The sequence below is a fragment of the Dromiciops gliroides genome, chromosome 1 (assembly GCF_019393635.1).
Source record: "Dromiciops gliroides isolate mDroGli1 chromosome 1, mDroGli1.pri, whole genome shotgun sequence".
In the NCBI taxonomy this organism is placed as follows: Eukaryota; Metazoa; Chordata; class Mammalia; order Microbiotheria; family Microbiotheriidae; genus Dromiciops; species Dromiciops gliroides.
Genome location: NC_057861.1, coordinates 656,193,644 through 656,214,826, shown reverse-complemented (window position 1 = coordinate 656,214,826; position 21,183 = coordinate 656,193,644). Strand labels below are relative to the sequence as shown.

General features: G+C 37.0%; 1 protein-coding gene across 2 annotated transcripts in view; it reads right to left on the bottom strand.

The window, feature by feature from the left end:
- ADAMTSL1 (ADAMTS like 1) overlaps nucleotides 1-21,183 on the bottom strand; it is a 1,070,304-nt gene that overhangs the window by 161,507 nt on the left and 887,614 nt on the right. For both annotated transcript variants that reach the window (XM_043978110.1, XM_043978111.1), the window contains one exon: nucleotides 5,274-5,575. In XM_043978110.1, coding sequence (XP_043834045.1) covers nucleotides 5,274-5,575 — 302 coding nt within the window. The remainder of the gene's footprint in view (nucleotides 1-5,273; nucleotides 5,576-21,183) is intronic.

Sequence of the window (21,183 nt, the reverse complement as noted above, 5' to 3'; positions counted from 1 at the left end):
ATGTATATACATACATATATATGTATGTGTCTATATGTGTATACACACACATATATATATATATCCACATTTTCTAGTCAAATCTTTGCACTCACTTGTCATTCATCAGTCAGTTCATAGCTATTAGCCAGTTTTAGAGTGGAAGCCTTTTGTCTCCTTTTCACATTAAGAGTTTCCCAAAGAAGTTCTTCCTCTCATCTTAAGACTCACAGATGAGTCACAACATTGACCTAGGATGTTCACTTAGAATGGCTATTGCTTTAAAAGTAATTATTATATGTCAAGTCCAGACATCCTTTTCTTCTTTATTGGTAAAATAAGCCAAAATTTTCTCAAAAAAATGTGTGACAACAGCATATTCAATGTTGCCAATGGAACACTCTCTTCATTTTTATCTCTTGTGAGTCTTTAAGAAATAAGATTCAAGATTTAATTTGAATCTTCTTGGATCAAAAAAAATGTTTTTGGGATGTGTGAAAAGGCTGCATTGGTAGGTACTCATTATCACTACATATAATCATATATTACATATTATTGGAGGCTTTTGAGTAGTGGTTGAATGACCACTTGTTGGCCTTGAAAGTCTGAGTCTTTGATCGAATACAAGATGTATTGCACCATAACAGTTCATTCTAGTTTATTTTTCTATACATCTGGCTATGAAAGTTCCAAACAATTTTATGTGTGTGAATGGAGATGTGTCTATGTATCTAAACTTAAACTCCCTCTTTTGTTAAAGGACAAGTTTACAGGGAAAATGGTTGTAAAAGGTTATGTTTACAATTTACAATTAAAGATTTTAATCTAAAGATCCCAGAAGAACAGAAAACGTATGTATGTGCCATTAATCTCAATTTAAAAAATCAAAATTTTAAAAGGCCCTTTTTATTCATGTTTCAGCAATTCAAATATCATTTTTAAAAACAATATCTGGTAAGTTAGAAAGAAAACTTGGAACAGACAAAAGTTATATTAAAAGACTGTGTGGTCTCTGGACTTACATTAAGAAAGTTTGGGTCTGGGGCCTAGCTCTGCCACCTGTAAACTGTGTTGAGTGAGTCCTCAGCTTAGGCAGATACCTTTGCTTTTCTGAACTTCAGATTCTTCATGCAAAACCAAGATAATATTTGGAATGCCTACTATACCAGCTGGCTGTAAGGCTCAAATAAACTCATGTATGGTAATCAATCAATGAATCACATATATTTAAATTGTGCTTTTTATGTGAGACACCATGCTAGGCCCTGGGAATATAATCAGAAAGGAGGAAACAGTCCTTATTCACACCAAGCTTCTATTCTAACAGGGGAGACAATACTAAAGTGCTTTGTAATCCTAAAGTTTGTTTCATATTACTCTACATCATATACTCAACATCCCCCCAATCAAACTAGACTACTTACATTTTTCTACCTCTGTGCTTTGTTTACAGTCTTTTCTATACTCTCAAGGCTCAGTGCTTCTCCTTCTCGGACAGCTTTCCTTGTTGAAATTCAACCCTTCCTTCAAGATCTAGCTCCTATCTCACCTCCTCCAAAAAAAGCCCTCCCTAATTCTATCTTCCCCTACCACGGGTGATCTCCCTCTCCTTTAATTCCCATAGCACTTTGATTGTATCTGATATACTTTTACTATATTCTTTTTGGTAATGTACATATTTATATGCATATCTCATTTCTTCTACTAGGTTGTAAGCTTCTTGAAGGAAGTCACCATGCCTTATCTCTCCTTGAATTTATACCAGCCCCTAGCTCTGTATCTTAAACATAGTAAATTCCTAATACCCATTTCTAGTCATTGTCATTATCATCTGAATGAAGTCAAACTTTCATTTCTTGGACAAAATACCAGAGAAAAAGCTTATAAGGAAAAAGACACTAGGAAAAAAGTGTTTGCCTTCTTTTTTCCTGAAAGATACTTGATGTCAAGTACTTTATCACCTGGATTTTGATATTGATCTATTTGCTTAAAATTTAAGTATCATGAAGCTGATCATTTTCAAAACTAGTATTGAGCACAACTGTTAGTTCACATATGGGAAACTAACATAAAACAAGGAGGTAAGGGTGGGACCTAGGACACAAATCTAGGAGGTTTAAGTTTGCTTTCAATCTTCCAGCAAATGGGATTTTCAGTGTTTATATCTACCAGAATAGCATAATTGTTACATGATATTTGATGACAGCTCTGGGAAATATGACCACTAATGACAGGCTAAATTACTAACTAGATCCTTCTGGTTGCTACCTTTGCAAGGTGAAAGGTTACTTTTGCATCTATCCAGTTTCATCTCTTGAGATTACAAAAGCAATAAAATTATCTTGACCTGTGTTGCAACCAAAAAATTGATTTAGAATCTATTCACTAATCCTGCACATTTTTGGTTGATAAAATGATTTATATATATATATATATATATATATATATATATATATATATATATATATATATATATATATATATATATATATGTGTGTGTGTGTGTGTGTGTGTGTGTGTACACACACACACTTATATTTGTAAAATCTCCTGGGTAACATTTTGGTGGAAGGTCAAAATTGATAAGACAATAAAATGTTGCTGTCAAGCAATGACCTTAAATTATACATTCCAGATATTGAAAGGGCTTTAAAAAAGTTCATATGGACATCATATGAACCATATTTCCATGCATATTTTCACCACTTTGGAATTTTCAACTCCAGAATTTTAGAAGTAAATATTACCTTGGCACAGAGATACAACTATAGGTAAATGTGTTCAGTTGTTGACAGTTTGAGACCTAAGAAATTTCAGTAACTCTCCTCCCCTGGCTATAGAAGATGTATAATTTATGTTATACAAAGACTCAGCTCCTACAGGCAAGGATCAACTGGTGCATCAAACATTCAGATCTTCCTTCCAAATCAATACACAGAAATGTTTTAAATTAAATACATTCCATATACACATTATACTTTGGATCTTATGCTCCTGGTTGGTCAGTGGAATGGCTGGATTTTTGAAGATAAAGGCATATAGTTATTTATATATTCCATTACTGAATCTATTTTTTCCATCTGCTCATAAAATTGGAGGTTCAGCTTACTGTAGCTGAAACTTGTGGCTGCCTAGGTTTAGTTCCCATATAAATATCATTTTTTATCAAATGTATTTTTCTTAGGCTAGAAATAGTCACTAATCAATTCTATAATAGCAATTAGGGAAGGAAACTCAACTGGTTCATCCCCTGTTCATCACCTTGACATAGGAAAGAGACTAAAGACTATGATAGCCTTTCCATTAGCTCTCTCAGCTTCCCCTGTTCTTTGGGATAACAAAAGTCTTTTAAAACACTCATCTCCAGTTTTGTATGAAGTGATGCCCTGAAAACCTATGCACAAGCAATGCAAGAGTGGTTTTCCAACAAGCTGTCTTACAACAATCAGCTGGAAGAATTTAAACTTTTAAGTACCAGGACTCTCCATTAAAACCTTTTTGAATTCCAGGGTTTGAAATTGGAAGACTTGGAAACAAACAAGAGTCCCAAGGTCAGACTATTAAACTCCTAGTAAAAGACCTGCTGTAGGAAAGAGACTGTTTTCTTCTTGCCATTGTTCCCTTTTCCATTCCTTTTCAACTCTACTGTGAGCTTTTGGGTCCTATTTATTATTCCACCCTCAAGGATGATGAAAGATGTCTTTAAAAATGCAATGCCCAGGGGAGTTCTTGTTAAGGTTTTTATATTACCTAATTGGGAATCTTTGGTGATGAAAACATTTCCTGATATTGAGACCCTTCCACACCCAAAGGGTTTTATTGACTGCCAATGAGTTATGTTGGCAGGGACTATCCCATGATTTCCTGTGTCACTAGTATCTCTTTGGGGGGAATGGTGGGAAGAGAGCAGGACAAAATGTTGATGCTGTCACATTTATTCTCATTTAGCAACCCACAACCCCAAGAATAATAAAGATAGCCCAAATCAAGCAATGGATTCTGCAGTCTGCTAGTGAGTAGCAGATCCATACAGGATGTCATTATAGGACTTCATTTTAGCTCATGACCTTGACCTTAAGTCATTCTCCAAGTGATAAGGATGTATGTGTAATACACGAAATTTAAGAGATCTATGTTTTAGTTCCAACTTTGCTACTAGATGTGTGACCTTCGTATAAGTTATCTTATTTCTCTGGGCCTCAGCTCCTTAATCTATAAAATGAGAGGAAGGGACTCAAAATCCCTTTTAGCTCCAAAATTCTAACATCTGAGCAGATACATTAGGGAGACAGTACAGTGTAACAAAGAATACTGGGCTTAGAATCAAAGGCAGTGGTCTCTAATTTTGGCTCTATCATTTACTATATAGGTAGCTTTGGGAAGATCGCTTCCATTCTCTGTTCCTCAATTTCCCCATCTGTTAAAAAGGGATAGGGGCAGCTAGGTGGCACAGTGGATAAACCACTGGCTTTGGATTCAGGAGGACCTGAGTTCAAATCTGGCCTCAGACACTTGACACTTACTAGCTGTGTGACCCTAAGAAAGTCACTTAACCCTCATTACCCTGGGGGGGAAAAGGGATGATAATAATGTCTATACTACCAAATCACAGGGCTGTGGTGAGAATCAAATGATATAACATGTTTACATAGCAATAGCAAAAGTCAAAGCACTGTCCAAATAGCTGCAGGCACCCATAGGGTTAATTATCTCAGACACATAGCTGTTAATTATTCAAAAATGTTAAAATGTCTCCAGGAGGTACAACCTGTTGATATAATCTGAGTGTCAAATAATTCAGTGAGAATGTGTTGTTGGAGAGGACAGTCTGGTTAGACATTGTATATCGTGGTTCATATCACATACATTGAGACAAAAGCATAGATAAATGATATTGCATGCCAAGGGGCCCACCATGTTTATGTCGATGATATTTCCCAATCAACTGTACTGAGACTATATTGTGAATCATCAGAAAGACAACCATAAGTAAAAACATTAGCTTCATAGGCCACTCAAAGCTGACAGCATGAGACCCAGTCAGGCCGAGAGAGAGAGAGAGAGAGAGAGAGAGAGAGAGAGAGAGAGAGAGAGAGAGAAATACATCTGTGTTTCATTTTGTCTAACTCTGCGTTAAGACCTCTTTCCTCCACTCCCTCCCTCCCACTATCCTTGGAACAGAGGCAGTAAACTAATCTTTTGCACAGTGCATTTGCACACAGAAAGGGAAAACATGAAGTGAGGACAAAACATGGGGAAGGGAAAGGGGATTGACCCCAATTTGCCCTTCTCACCTCCTCCACAGGACTCCGAACACTCTGTGAAGCCTTCGTACTCCCAGTCATACAACTCATCAAAATCCTGCAGGCCACCGTAGAGCAGGTCTGTCTCCTCAGGGTTATACTCAGAAATTTCCCCGTTGCAAGGTCCGGCATAGCAGGCACGCTGGGACACTGGCTTGGGACCTTCACATTCGTCGACAGGCAGATCAGCCACAGACTGGGAGAAGGACAGCAGCACCTGACATTTCACCATCCTCACCTGGGTACCCACACCACAGGTGACCGTGCAGGCTGACCAGGCTTCTGGGATGAATCTGCAGCAGGCAAGCAAGCAAGAAGACAAGATGAGAAGCCCCGACAGGGACAGCATGGAGGGGAGAAGCTGCAGCATTGCTCCTCCGAGAGTTTTCATGGCTACAGGCCACCCTGTCTTTAGGAGGTAGCCTTCATTTTAGCTCATGAGCTGCAAGGCCACTGTTTCTGGATGGCTTTCTTCAGAAGTGTTATTTGAACCCCTGGCTGCAAAGCATTCCAATGACCCAGACCACCTGCTGCTTGGGGGTTGCCTGGCCTCCTGCTTAGCACCCCCAGTGTTAGCTCATCAGGGAAGGGAATTTATTTTTTCTCTCCCCGCTCTAAATACCAGCATTTGTGCATGCTACAAAATTCTAGGAATTCTTACAGTGCAAGAAGGATGATGTTAATAAGTATAGTATAATAAGCTCAGGGAGTTGGGGGCAGGGAGGATGACAGGATTTTTTTTTTAGTCTGGACCTCACAGTCTGAAACTTGCTCTCCTTTTCAGTTTTGTATGCTTTTCTGAAAAAGTATATATGTATAAATAGACATATGTATGCATATGTATATGCAAACATAGACATATATTTGTATACATATGTTTTGGATCCTATAATAATGTGTGAAGATGTGGAAGGCATTATAGAAGTCCTCTAGTCCAATGCCCTCAGTTTATAGGTGAGAAGACTGAGGTTCAGAGAGAGCGATCTTACATCTATAATCACACATATATATTTAGAGGTTTCCAAGAATGGAGGGAAGGCCTGATCCTCACACATTCTTTGAATTAGTCTGAACTGTGATTCTTTTTATAAAGTAGAAAAATGCTGTGTTATAAATTTAGACCCACAGGCACGCCGTAGTAAATGGGTGGTTTTGTGTTTGTACCAGTTTGTTTAACCCCAAAGACGAGCCATTAGAAATTTTCCACACTCGTCAGAACTATTTTCTCCATGCTTGTCCGGAATCCAGGGTGATGCCCCAAATTCCAGCACAACATTTTGATATTTCCCAGAAGGATTCAAAAGCAGTGACCACGGGCCAGGACAAAAACTCAGAAGGAGCCAGTGACCTTTGCTTTTTTCTACTTAGCACAATGTGTGGCACAAGATCTCAGGGATGACATTTTGAGTTCTCCAAGATTTGACCGCTTTCATGGAAGGGCCATGCAAAATACAGAGCAGGCACAAAAATCCTGGCTCCCGTTTTCTCCCCTTGGCAGGAAAGGAAAGAATTGATAAGAAGGTCATAGCATGAAACCCATATCAAGTGCAAATGTTTCATGTCTAGTTTGGGGAAGTTGAAATCCCTCAGGGAAAAAAAAGAGTCCAAGTTTTCAGACTCGAAGGAATATGACACTGATCATCCCTGCACCCAGGGATATGTCCTGCCAAGGTGTATTCAGCAATGAGCATATGGCAGCAAGAGTGGGACTCCACCCAGAGCAACAAACACAACCACAGATATTTGGCAGGCATAACCTAAAAGTAAGATTTCTTTGTGAATAGCTGCCTGTTGGGTCACAAGACAGTCTTGTCAGAAGGAAAAAGGGGCACTAAATGATCACATAGGATCTCTTTCATGCAATTTCTCATAATAAACCCGAGCCCCTTATTTTCTCATGGTGAAGGTGATTTCACTAACTATTGGGGTTCTCAGAGATATAAGGCAAAGACAACACAAAAGATATGTATAGATTTAATGTGATGACATTCTTAGAAACTTTCAAAGGTTTAAAAAACAAAAGCCTACATCCAAAATGACCCTTCTCCCAATCACTCCACACACTAATTCTCCATGCACGTTGTTGTTTGTCCTTTGTTCTCAAAGAGGAAGGTGAAGTCATAACTTGCAATGAATTGGATTTAAGTGAGGCAGGGCTGTGTAAAGTGACCAGCCTCACTCTCTTCTCTAGAGCCATTTGGGTGTAGTGGCAGGATATAGATCGGGATGACATATACCCATCTGACTCACTATGTGAATATAACCCATGGAAGCAAGAGTATCAGAATGGAATTTTATCTTTTGAAGAGTGAGTCCTTCACTAAAGTCCTCCTCAGTATGGTCCAGAGGTGATTTCTGCAGAACATAAGTTCTTGCAGGTCTTAACAAACAGGAAATTCACTACATATGGATCCCAGGAGTGTAGTGAGTATGTCTGTTTCTTGAAGACTAGCCTACATAAGTTTCAAGATGCTCACCGCAAGATCAACAGCAAGGTTATGGATTTTTTGGCTCTATCGACGCTCAAACATAATTTATCAAGTCAGGGATAACTTCATATCTCTTTTGCTGAAGGACATCCCATGCTGGTGAAATCACAGGTCCCAGAAATATTCAAGTACTAAATAGCAAAAGAAATCATACATACATATGTGCCAATCCAGGTCAATAGGAAGTACTTGGTTGGCATGTATCATTCTATGGAGTTCATCAATATGTGTAAAAATTAGGTCCAATTATGTACATCATGCCCCATTTTAACAGCTTTATTCTTATAAGCAATTTATTTTCCTAATAATATGGTGATGTCCCAAGGCATAATGGTAGGTCTTGGAGTGTAGAAGACCTGGTTTAAGGTTCCACCATTGACACATACTAGCTGGACATGTCATTCATTTGGTCACCTAGGCAACTGTCTAAGACTATAAATCGCAGAACAGTAGCTCATCTGCATTGGTAGGGGAACTTGCCTCACTGATGAAATCCCAGCTCTGAACCAAATAATACGCTAGACTACCTATGGAGAATTTATTGGAGGACATGCACAAAAAATTATATCCGATAAGTAGGTAGAGGTGGCTGGGATTTTTCTCATTATTGGGATGGTGGGAGAGCCCACATTGATGAAATCACAAATCCACTGAAGTAATAATACAGTGGCAGAAAACTGTTTTCTGGACAGTTAAGAAAATAATCTCAATGGAAGCAACTATTTTACAATTTCTTGTCCCTGCTCCATAAGCTACCTCCTTCCTACTACCACCCCTTCAACCTAAATTCTATCATGACTTCTATGACCTTTGATAAGGAACATTTTTGTTTTTATCAATAGTCTGTTATCCATCAGAAAGGAGAAATGAGGAACTGAGGATATCACAGGTAACTGAAATCCTCATACTATATCTTAATTTAATTTTCTTTTCTCGAGTTTTTCCATCAGGCTTTCCAGGTAATAAAATAGATCAGTGACATAGCGTAAAGAATTCCAGAAACTAGGATCATAGATTGGGAGGAAGGTCATATAGTCTAAGTCCCTAACTTTGTAGATGAGGACACAGAGCCCTTGACAGGTTAAGTGAAGTAGCTAAGGTCACACATGACTGAGTCAGGTTTTTGAACCCAGGTCATAAGATTCCAACTTTAGTGTTTCTTTCATCAGATTTGGAGTCAAAGGACCTGGTTTTGAATCTGATTCTCACTACTTACTACCTATTTGACCTTGGGCAAGTGATTCTACCTCTTTGGGCCTGTATTTTCATTTATAAAACAAGGGCATTGGAATCAATGATTGACATGTTCCCTTCCAGTTCTGGATATTATTATATTCATTTTCTCCACCTACTTTGGAGTGTAAGTTCTAATGAGTATCAAAATACCAAAAGGCAGGTAGCAGGAGGAGAGTGGAGCAAAATGGCTGAATTCTTCAAATTAGATGATCAGTACCTTAAAAATCAAGATTCCTATATATCATGATCACTATGGTTTAGACCCTTATAAATTCTGGCCTGGATTATTACAATGGTTTCCTAATTGGTCTTTCTGTCTCAAGTCTCTACCCTTTCCAATCCATCTTCTACATAGCTGCCAATGTGATTTTCCTAGAACTCAGGACTTACCAGGTCATTTATCTGTTCAATAAATTCCAGTGGCTCTCTGTTCTTTATATGATCAAATACAAACTCCTCTGTTTGGCATTTAAAGTCTTTAGCAATCTGGCTCCAATCTACCTTTACAACTTTATTATACATTATTCCCATTCACACACTCCATAGTCCAATCAAACTCATCTTCTTGCTTTTGCTCACACATGATGTGACATCTCCATCTCATCGTCCTATAATGAAAGCTCAATTCCATCCCTTAGAATCTCTAATTTCTTTCAAAGCTCAATTCAAGCACCACTTTTTATACAAAACCTCTGCTGATCCCTCAAATTGCTAGTGCCAAAACCCCGCAAAATACTTTATATGTATTTTAAATATATTTTGTATATGATATATGAACAAGCTATCTTCCATGCTAAAATAAAAATTCTTTGATGGCAAATACTAATTAATTTCAGTCTCTGCTATCACATTACCTGCCATATAGTAACACATTTTTGTTGATTGACTAAGACATTTCATTGTGTGCATTTAAAATCCGTAGAATATATCAAACTACATTAAATGGAATAAGTATGCAGGTGAAACTTAATGAACTATTAGTATTCTTATACACGTTGGCAAACATCAAAGTGATAAAAATATTTGGGTATTTCTGAATACATATCTATCTCCCATCCATCCATCCATCCATCCATCCATCCATCCATCCATCCATTCATCCACCCATCCAGTTAGCTAACTATAGCTGACATCTGATATATAAACCTTAAATTAGGTCTTTAATATTCCTAAAAAGCTTTCCTGATTTATTTATTTTTCCCTTTCCTGAATGCCATTATTGGTTGATTTCAGTCTCTGAAGAATCAAAGTTGCAGGTCATCCAAAATGTAATGGAGAGGCACAGAGTAGGTATGAGCAGGTCACAGCACAAAATTAATAAAGAATGAAGCAGGAGAAGCATAATGAAAGATATCAGCAGAACTAAGTATCACTAGAACAGGAAGTTGGCCAATCCACTTGTCAGGGCTGTCTCCAAGAAAAGAACTTGGATGAAGGTTGTATGGGATAAGAAAGCCTGGATTTATTGACACTAATTAAAGACAATTTGCTTTTAAAGGAATGCTCTCCTTTAATAATTTCAGAAATAAATATTAAAAATAAATAAACAATATATTTGTTTTTAAAATAATAATTTCATACTTCCATAGAAATCCTATGTAGTACCACACTCTTCTAACAGAAGTTGGTATTATTTTAAAAAGCTGAAAATGAAAATTACTAAATAAATAATGCTTTTTACATAAAGCTATGCCCTCTCTTCTCCATCCCAGCATCTCCCAAATCTATATTTATGATATTAGGTTACAGGTAGAGAGAAAAGATTAGTCTCTAAGAAGGATCTAGGAAGTTTAAAGAGAGCCTGTAGGAATTCTGCTTTGAGCAGCGGTTGCTGAGTTTTGAACTTTAAGACAAGATGTTGAGTGTAATACATTTTTTCAGTGTGTTGATCATTTTTATGTAACATACAATCATGTATATTTACGTATATATGTATATTTTCTAAAACTGGGGCTTTTATGACTGAAAAACATAAAATGGTATTTTAACTGAAATTGTAGTTGGGTAGTTTCCTTCCCTCTTATTAGCATCATTGTCAAGAAAGACTTTTTACGGGGGGCAGCTAGATGGTGCAGTGGTTAAAGCACCGGCCCTGGATTCAGGAGTACCTGAGTTCAAATCCGGCCTCAGACACTTGACACTTACTAGCTGTGTGACCCTGGGCAGGTCACTTAACCCCCTATTGCCTGCAAAAAAAAAAAAAAAAAAAAAAAAGAAAGACTTTTTACAGGAAGCTTTTCCCAAGTCTTCTTAATTCTAGTGCCTTCCTTCTCTTAATTATTTCTTCTTTATCCTGTAGGTAGTTTGTTTGTACTTGTTTGTTTCTTTACTGCCTCCCCCAATAGTCTGTGAGCTACTTGAGAATAGGGATTGTCTTTTGCCTTCCTTTGTATCCCCAGCACAGTACCAGGATCATAGTAGGCACTTAACAAAGGCTTACTGCTTCACTGAATTAAGATGTGTACGGTGCTTTAAACAGATTGTCTTAAACAACTAGAGTGACTGTTTCTTTGTTGAATGATTTGATGTCTGTGGAAATCTACTGCCTGAAGGAAGTGAACTATCAACACTTTATGTTCTTGAATAAAAAAAGCCTTACATCTTGATCAGATCTGATACCGCATAAAATCATGAGATCATAGGAGTTAGAGCCTAGAAGGGACCTTAGAGATAAACTAGATTTACTTCTTCATTTTATAAATGTGGAAACTGAAATAGAGGAAGAGTATTTATGGAACCCAACTCTCTGGTGCACATAAAGTCTGTGAAAATTAAATACACTGGTGAAATTTAAAAGCTGTTTCACTTACTAGTGGCTGTACTCAAGGTAGATGCCTTTATTGGAGAGAAGAGGAAATAACTAGCAAAAGAAGACTAAATAGAAACACAATTAATTCATTTGTTAATTGTTCTTCCATTACTGCAGTCATTAAGAAGAGTTAGGCCTTTGGAAATGACATGTTTGTTTGGTGGATTTCATAGACACACAATTTATAAAATACAATCCATTCCCTTCCTTCCTTCTTTCCTTCCTTCCTTCCTTCCTTCCTTCCTTCCTTCCTTCCTTCCTTCCTTCCTTCCTTCCTTCCTTCCTTCCTTCCTTCCTTCCTTCCTTCCTTCCTTCCTTTTCTTTCTTTCTTTGGCAGGGCAATGAGGCTTAAGTGACTTGCCCAGGATCACACAGTTAGCAAATGTCAAATGTCTGAGGCCAGATTTGAACTCGGGTCCTCCTGAATCCAGGTCCAGTGCTTTATCCACTGCACCACTTAGCTGCCCCTCCAATCCATTCACTTTCTAAGTATTTTTTCTTACTGTAGACATTAGCTGGATTGAGGGTTTTAGAAAAGAAATATTTTATATTATTAATATTCTCCTCCTCCTCATATTATATTGTATTTGCAGTATATAATACTGTATTTGAAGTATCTCCTCAGTAGAATGTAGGAATTTTTAAGAACAGAGACTGTTTAATCTTCGTTTTTCTGCCTCTAGTGACTAGTCCCATACATTCCAAATACTAAGGTCTTTCATAAGTAAAGGTTTGCTTAAATGAATTGAATTGATGTATTCTTGTTTTTGTTGGTTTTGTTTGTTTTTTTGTTTTTTTGCAGGGCAATGAGGGTTAAGTGACTTGCCCAGGGTCACACAGCTACTAAGTGTCAAGTGTCTGAGGCCAGATTTGAACTCAGTTCCTCCTGAATACAGGGCCGGTGCTTTATCCACTGAGCCCCCAGCTGCCCCCAAATTGATGTATTCTTGATACTTTACCACATAACCAATTCTTTTCTCATATCAGTAAAATTACTTTGGGATCATTTAAGATAAACATTGCTATATAGATTTCAATTATTATTATAGTGCCATTATTCTGACCTGGTTTCTGTGCATAAATTATAAAAATGCAGGAGAATCACATAAGGAATGCTTCATTCTGGTAAAGTTTTCCAAAATCACTTTTAACATTTGAGTTACAGCACTGAAGGGCTTATGTTTTATTTATTTATTTTGGGGGTGTGGGAGTGAGGTGGAGAGGGTGAGAGGTAAGGGTGGTGAGAGAGGAAGAGAAAAAGCTGAAAAGGACCACTAGCCACAAAGGAATCTAGAGAACAGTAGAGCTTAGGCAATAAAATACAGTACAAGTAATTCTATACTGAATTAACAAAAAGCCTTTTTGTAAACCTGCCATTTAAGAGGGAAAAAAAAGCCCTCACACTGCTTTGGTAATAGAGCATAATTTCGGCTGGCTGCATCTTAAATTTAATCCAACGTCTCTTTTGGTCTTAGTCTTTCTCTTTTGCGCAAAGGAGTTTGCCCTTCTTGGACAAGAGATAGATACTTATAATCTCACACATGGCTTGTCTTTGGGACAGCAGGAGTGTAAATACTTTAGCAAAAGTGACCATCAAATTATCAAAAGCCTGCAGATTCAGTGCCAGAAGGCATCTTAGAGATAATTTAATCTGATTTCCTAATTTGACGGGTGGGGAAACTGAGGCTTAGATTGGGTAAATCATTTTCTCAAGGTGTCATGCATTAATGGCAGAGTTGGGACTTGAAATTGGGCGTCATAACTCAAAGTCCAGCAGTCTCCTGATGAAACTGAGTAAAACTAAAGACTAAAAGCCTGCTAGGTGTGGGAAGGACTATGGGCACAGAAATGAAAAACATCAAAGTTCGATTTCTGACTTTTCTTTGTTTTCTCTTACAATTTCTGAGGTCTTATTCTAAAAGCCCAGCAAATAAGAGTGCTGTTTTTTGGGTCTGCAAAAGGCAGGTCAATAATAGATTAAAAACCCCAAACAAAACCAAAAAACAACAACAATGCACTCCATCAACATTTGGAATGTAGTAAACAGATGCAAGCCTTCAGTTCATCCACTCCATTGGGGATTTTAGGGGAATATATGAGCTCTCTACTAGTAAAAATCCTTAAAAAGGAGTCTAGTAGAGTCCTTGCAGATTAGAAAATAAACTATAAAGCAATAATTATAAAAACTGCTTGATGCTGAATGTTAAAAATGGAAAAATAGATAACTGAAATAGAAGAGTCAATTCAGAAATAGAACCTAGGGTATTTAAAATAATAGAGCTTTATAAATCTAATATTACCAAATGTTGGGGCCCGTTCCCCATTAGCCATGATTGACTAAAATGAAATGTGTTTAGTAAGAAGTGAATTCAGCTACATGCTTTATAGAATATGCTAAAGTAAACTCCTAATAAACAAATAATCTAAATATTAAAAAATAGAAAAATTAAAAGAAAAGGGAATTTTACCTTTATCTTAGTAGTAGGAAAGAGAAACAGATTTGTATGTCAGAAGACATTTTTGGATATAAAGTTGAAGTTGATTAGACCCAAATAAAAAGATTTTGCATGGCAAAAAAGCAGTATTTTCCAAATAGCAGTAAAAGAAACCTTGGGAAAAATCCTTGTATTAAATATATCTGATAAAAATCTGACACTAATCTGTTATTGGATAAAAAGTAAAAAGTAAATCACTGGAATAGAACAGAAAAGCCAGAAATACAACCCAGAATATGTAAGAGAATAGTGTCTGATAAACCCAAGATTACAAAACTTGGGGGAAACATTAAGAAACATTTTAAAATGTAATAATAGAATAATAAGCATTATTCCAATTCCCAGTGGGGAAAAAACAAATAGATTATTTTAAAGGAAGAAAAATAAATTTCTAATAATGACTTAATTTTTTTAAAAGCCAAGAGTTCTTAAATTTTCTATCTGTTTTGTACCCATCGTATATCCTTTTCTCAGTCGGGTGAAGCCTAAAGAATCCTTCTCAAAGTAATGTTTTTGAATGTATAATGTTTCAATGCATAAAACAAAAGATATATTATTACACAGGAAATCAATTATATTGAAATACAGTCCTTAAAATATATTTTTAAAATAACCAACTTTGTCACCCTTAGGTTAAGAATCCCTGATTTTAAACTAATAATGAGAAAAAATATTAATTAAAACATCATTGAAATTTAGATTCACCAAAATGACCAAAATGGCTAAAGATGATAACATTCAATGTTGGCTTGCTAAAGGAAAAGATATTGTTGATATTGACTAAATTGGCATAAGATTTTTTGAATAATAATCTGGTAATCAATATAGTGGATGGCCTCTGAGGTCCTTTCCAGTTCTGTATCTACAATCCTAGGCCCCCCCTTTTTGTTGAGGGGCAATGAGGGTTAAGTGACTTGCCCAGGGTCACACAGCTAGTAAGTAAGTGTCAGGTGTCAGAGGCTGCATTTGAATTCATGTCCTCCTGAATCCAGGGCCGGTGCTTTATCCACTGTGCTACCTAGCTACCCCCGGTAATCAATATAAAAAGAGTTATAAAAGCAACTGTAGCTTTTGGTAACTAAGTAATCCTACTAAGAATAATATCAAAGGTAATATTAAAAGGCAACATAAAAAATCAATCTACCACTACAGAAATATCCATGTCTTTTTTATTTTTACTAGGGAAAAATTGGAATGGCCAATCAACCAACATACAGCTTTATTTTTTAAAGAAAAATAATAAGCTTAACAAAAGGTGTCTCCCTGAAATAGCACATTGTTTCCATTATATTGTCTTCACTATGTGTCATTCCATATCTTTCTTTTTTATTGCACAAATTTGTCTTATAAAAAATCTTGAAATAACAGTCCATTATGATGACATATTACAGTTTGTTTAGTAATTCCCTGATGGTTGGTTGGCCATGAAAGTTGTTTCTATTTTTTTTGCTAGCAAAAATAAAGCAGATATGAATATGTCTGTCTGGATGGATATTTTCCTTTTTTTTTAAAAAAAAAGAATGTCTTTGGGATATATTCATAGTTGGAGACCTCCGAGTGGTCAAAACTTACAGTTGGTTCTTGAAACCTTAACTTTATCCTAAGGATGATATTAAAATGAAGGAGACCTAGTTACAAAAAGCATTTAGAAGCTTTATTGTCAATAGTGAAAAACTAGAAACATCCTACATTTCTAGTGACTGAGTCATAGCTGAATAAAGTGTGGTATATCAGGGTGGTATTGGTAGGGGTGTGCAGGAAAATGTTTAACAAATAGCTCTCCAAAGCATGACACACTGTAAAGTATTATCTTCATTATTACAATTTTATCTATCACTTCATTAATTTTGGATGATCAACAAAACAATAAATCAAGCCCTGATTTGTAGCATTTTTTTGAATACCCTTGTATAAATGTTTGCAATGAAAATTTAATGACCGACTCCTATTGGAACTGATTCTAGCATACCTCTGGTACAGGTAGAATGGTAGAGTGGATCCAATGGTAGGCCAGGAGTCAGAAAGATTTGGATTCAATTATAGCCTCTGGCACTTTCTCACTATGTTACCCTGGGTAAGTTACTTAGCCTGTGGGTACTACAGGTCACTCCCAATGACTTCTCTATTAAGTCATAGATTCAATTTGATCTGCAGTGGTAGAGGGAGTTCTCATACTGGAAGTCCCCCACAATGACAAAACCCTAGATTCCTTGAATATATTTGTATATATCAATGTAATAATCCTCTAGGTAAAAAAGATCAATATAAATAGCATGAAGAGATATAGAGAAACTAACGCAACGTTATACAAAGTAAAGACAATAGAGAAAGAAGAGTATATTCTAAACTGACTACAACTATATAAGCTACATGTTCATAGGAGTAAGAAAATATGACATTCACAAAATAATCAGACTGCAACATGAAAGTGAATAGACTGCTATTGCTCTTAAGTCGATAAGCATTTTTTTGGCTCAACAACTTATAAACAATTGGGAGTTTATAATGTTATATGTGATTTTATGCTCTATTTTCTTTATTTGATTTTTTTTTATTGATGGTTGTCACATAAGATACCATTTTTTTGTTGTTGTTGCTTTTTGGGGGGAGGACAGAGCAATGAGGGTTAAGTGACTTGCCCAGGGTCACACAGCTAGTAAAGTGTCAAGTGTCTGAGGCTGGATTCGAACTCAGGTCCTCCTGAATCCAGGGCTGGTGCTCTATCCTCTGTGCCACCTAGCTGCCCCAGATACCATTTTTGTTTTGAAAAGTAATGCTTCTCCAGCCTCAGATACTTGACACTTATTAGCTGCATGACCCTGGGCAAGTTACTTAACCCTCAGTGCCCTGCAAAAAAAAAAAAAAAAAAGAAAGAAAGAAAAAGAAAAAGAAAAAAAAAGAAAGAAAAACGAGTAAAGTAATGCTTCACTTCTTCAGGGAACAACAACTGCAGCTTGAATTCTTTGCGATGCAATTCTCTTTATTTTTATATCAGAACATTAATAGCTCATTCTTGTCCCCCATAAAAAGGGGTTGACTAGGATAAAAGGTCACATTTTCCTTTCAAAAAAGATATTCGACACCACGAGAGGAGCATTTTGGGCACAGAGCATTTTCATCAAATCTGGAGCAAGAAAGATATTGCTTTTTTTAAACATGAGAGTCTCAAATATTGTTGCACTTTTGTTGAAGTACTCACTAAGTCCTTTTGTGATATGTTTATAAGTGAAGATCTTGGAAGAAGAAAGGGCCTGTTGTACTTTTAGAAATCAATCTGGTTAGATGTAAAGAGAAAAAAAAAAACCAAGAGAGAAGGCAGTTTGGCATCTGGTAAGCTTAGGGCTGACTTCAAGGTGCTGTTCGTGATGATTGACCCTGAATGGGTTCATGTTAAGAAAGGAATAAATTGTAGTAGTTGGATGGAGTGGAGAATCTATGAAGAGCAACTGGGTTGGTAGGCAACTATACAGGCAGGAAAACTGACAAGGCAGAGAGAGATAAAAGAATAGAAAACTCTATGGGTTAAGAAAAATAGAAATGAAGCTATATTTCTCATGTAAGCAATAGATTTATTCTCTTTAGGGGCTGGCTCCAGAATGATGAATCAACAGCCTTTTCCTGTTGTAGGGGTGTCTTATGGCCTCTCTAAATTGTGGAAACAATTTTAGGACTACACTGAGAGGCTTCGTTACCATTTTCCCTTAGATGTTTTTCAGGAAGGTGTCTTAAATTCATTCACCTGCATGGGGGTGGAGTGTCATTTTATCATTTAGCTCTATGTGTCAAGTGATAATTGTTATGTTTGCGACTATTAAACTGCAACTTAATTTCCATAAAGCGTACATTTCCTTGAAACACATTTCTAGAAGAAAGGGATTTATTGATAGTTCATATCTTTCACTAGTCTTTTTCATATGCCTCACAGATGAAATAATGCTGTTTCTTCTGTGGGCAAAGAAACCCGTGTTTAACTCCCACTCCTTTCTGGACTTCCCAAAACTTCATAAAGAAGGTTGAGAAAGGGAAAAAAACCAAATAGGCTACAGGTAGGTAGAGGTATAAAGGCAGGATGGGGCAGATGTGAATGAGACAGAATAATTTTTCTGGGCCTCGCTGCTTTTAATATGTTTATTATAAGCCTTGGAAACTGAGGGCTCAGCACTTGAATAATAGTGAATTTACCTCCCACTTGGCTTTTTGGGTTTAGCCAGACACAGCATGGATTCAGAATTAAGCATTTCTTGAGGTTGGTTTGATCATTACCAAAAACATTTTGCAGAGATCAAAATGTCATGGCTGCTTTTACTAACCCGCTCCCCCCGCCTCTTTCTTTACTGGGGGTGAGTAGATATCAGCTTGAGACCAGATTGTAGTTTCAATGCAAAACTGTTTTTTTTTTTTTTTGCTTGACTTTGATAAAAATCTCATTTACTACAAATGCTAAATCCTTTTCAGGAACTATTTCTAATTCATATGGAATAAAGGGTTTATCTGGCATGTTGTGAGACTTTCTTTCTGCTAATTCAACATGTTTGCTGTGGCTTTCCAGCTAAAGTTCAGTTAATTAAAATGGAACTTAATGGACTTAACATATATTGGTGGTGACAGGGTCCATGCTTTATTTTGGCACACAGCAGTACCATTAATTTGTCTTTGTCGCTCTCTAGGGCACAGCTGAGCAATACAGTTTGGAGTTTGCTTTCAGCAAAGTGGACGGAGGAGCAAAGCTGCTGCTGCTGGCAGAGGTGAAGTTCAAATTTAGAATAAATGGGTTTGCTGTAGAATATTCTGATAACTGCAGGGAAAAAAATCTTCTATCTAGAATTTTCTGTTGAATTTGCTTTTTGCACACACGCTGCGAGCCAAGCAAAGGAGTCAAGAATATGTTATCCCCAGGGTCAGAGGAATAATCATAATATTTCAGGGTATAGTACAGCAAAAAATACTGGATCTGGGAGTCAGGAGATCCTGGTTTTTATAGGATGAGAAATTGATAAGGGGCTACAGAGTCATCTAGTCAAACCTCTCAGGCACTGGGGAATCTGAGGGACAGAAAAAAATCAAGCTTTTTAGCATAGCTCAAGCCCTGAGCCTGGAGTCACAAGGCCCTGAGCTCAAATTTGGCCTCCGACACTAGCTTTGTGACCTTGCACTGGCCACTTAACCTTTGTTTGCCTTGGTTTCCTCATCTGTAAAATGGATCACTTCCCTCTCAGGGCTGTTATGAAAATCAAATAAGATAAGAATGAAAAAGCACTTAGCATAGTGCCTGGCACATAGAAGGTGCTATGCAAATGCTTATTCTTTTCCTTTTCCTGATCCCCCTTAAGCGTAGTGCCTTCCCTATATGGATTATCTCCTATTTATCTTGTATGTAGCTTACTTGTGTATATTTTTTTTCATGTATTCCTTCTGTTATACTGTGAGCTCTTTGAGAGCAGGGACTGTTTTTGTTTTTTGTTTTACCTTTCTCTGCATCCCTATAGCTTAGCACAGTGCCTTGTACATAATAGGTGCTTAACAAATGCTTATTGGCTAAGAGTGTGGGTAAGTGGCTGTTGTGCTCCTTAGAGCATCAGAGAATTGTCTGGGAGCACAGAGAGGTTGTCCAGGGCCACAGAAGCAATGCTGTCAGAGGCAGCACTTGAACCTGGGACTTCCTGACTCTAACATTTATATCTCACTTTAAACTTTGCAAAGTACTTTCCTCTCCTCTCATTTCAGCCTCACAAGAACCCTGTAAGGTAGGTATTATTCCCATTTTATAGATGAGGTTATAGATGACTTATCTATGGTCACATGGCTAGGGTGTTTGAGGTGGAATCACAGCCTCAGTTTTCTTAATGACCAATTTAGCAATGTTATCCGTTATGCCACACTACCTCTCAATGGAGAAAGTTCACATTGAGGTAGTAATGAATGAAGAGATGTAGATAAAGGAGGCAGTGGTGATTGTGGGAAAATGTGGCTATGCTACTGAATGATATTCTTCTTTTTATGAGAGAAAGAAGGGCTGATTCTTTCTCTGTCTGTCTCTGTCTCTCTTTCTCTTTCACACACACACACACACACACACACACACACACATTCTAGCCCCTAGTTGTGACAAACTGAGAAACCTAGTTTTTTTGGGAAAGATATCAATGGTTTTTACAACCCATTTCTCCATCATACAGTTGAGAATCATTGAACCCTATCTCTAATGAGACTAAATTCCAGTGACCTGATCATTTGCTCTGATTAAAGATGCCATCTACTCTACAAATTCATTTCTCTGTAGTATTAATTAACCTTGCTACCATAGCCAGATTCCGATCTCATTTTACACATGCTATTAATTTGATTCAGGCTCATTTTATCCTCATGCTCAATCCCTTCTGCATTCTTCCTTCATTCCTTATTTAAACTGTTGGGCTACTGTGTCTCGGCCAAACCATTGCCATGTCTCAGTTCAGACATGCATGACATTCCCACACATAACATTGGGTACAGTCTGGAAATTCTATGAAAATATTCATGATTGGATTCCCTTTCATCAGATGCCACTAATATGTACTACGTCTATAACTAGACTTATTTCAAGGACCAGTAATTTCATTGGTTTAGGTTTTCCCTTCTCTGTTGCAGTTTGCAGCTTCTAAAAGTTAACAGAAATTATGAATTTTTATGGACAAACAATTCATCACCCTAAAGCTAAATGAAAGGTGAAGATCTCTGAACTTTTTTCTAGGTTAACTCTTTGACAATTGGTACATACTCTATCATTGATCCTGGACTTCAAGTCTATCCAGATTGATTGGTCTTCTCCTAATGTAGTCCTTGAGAACCCACAGTCATTGATAGACCAGATAAAGTTTTAGAGCAGGGACTAT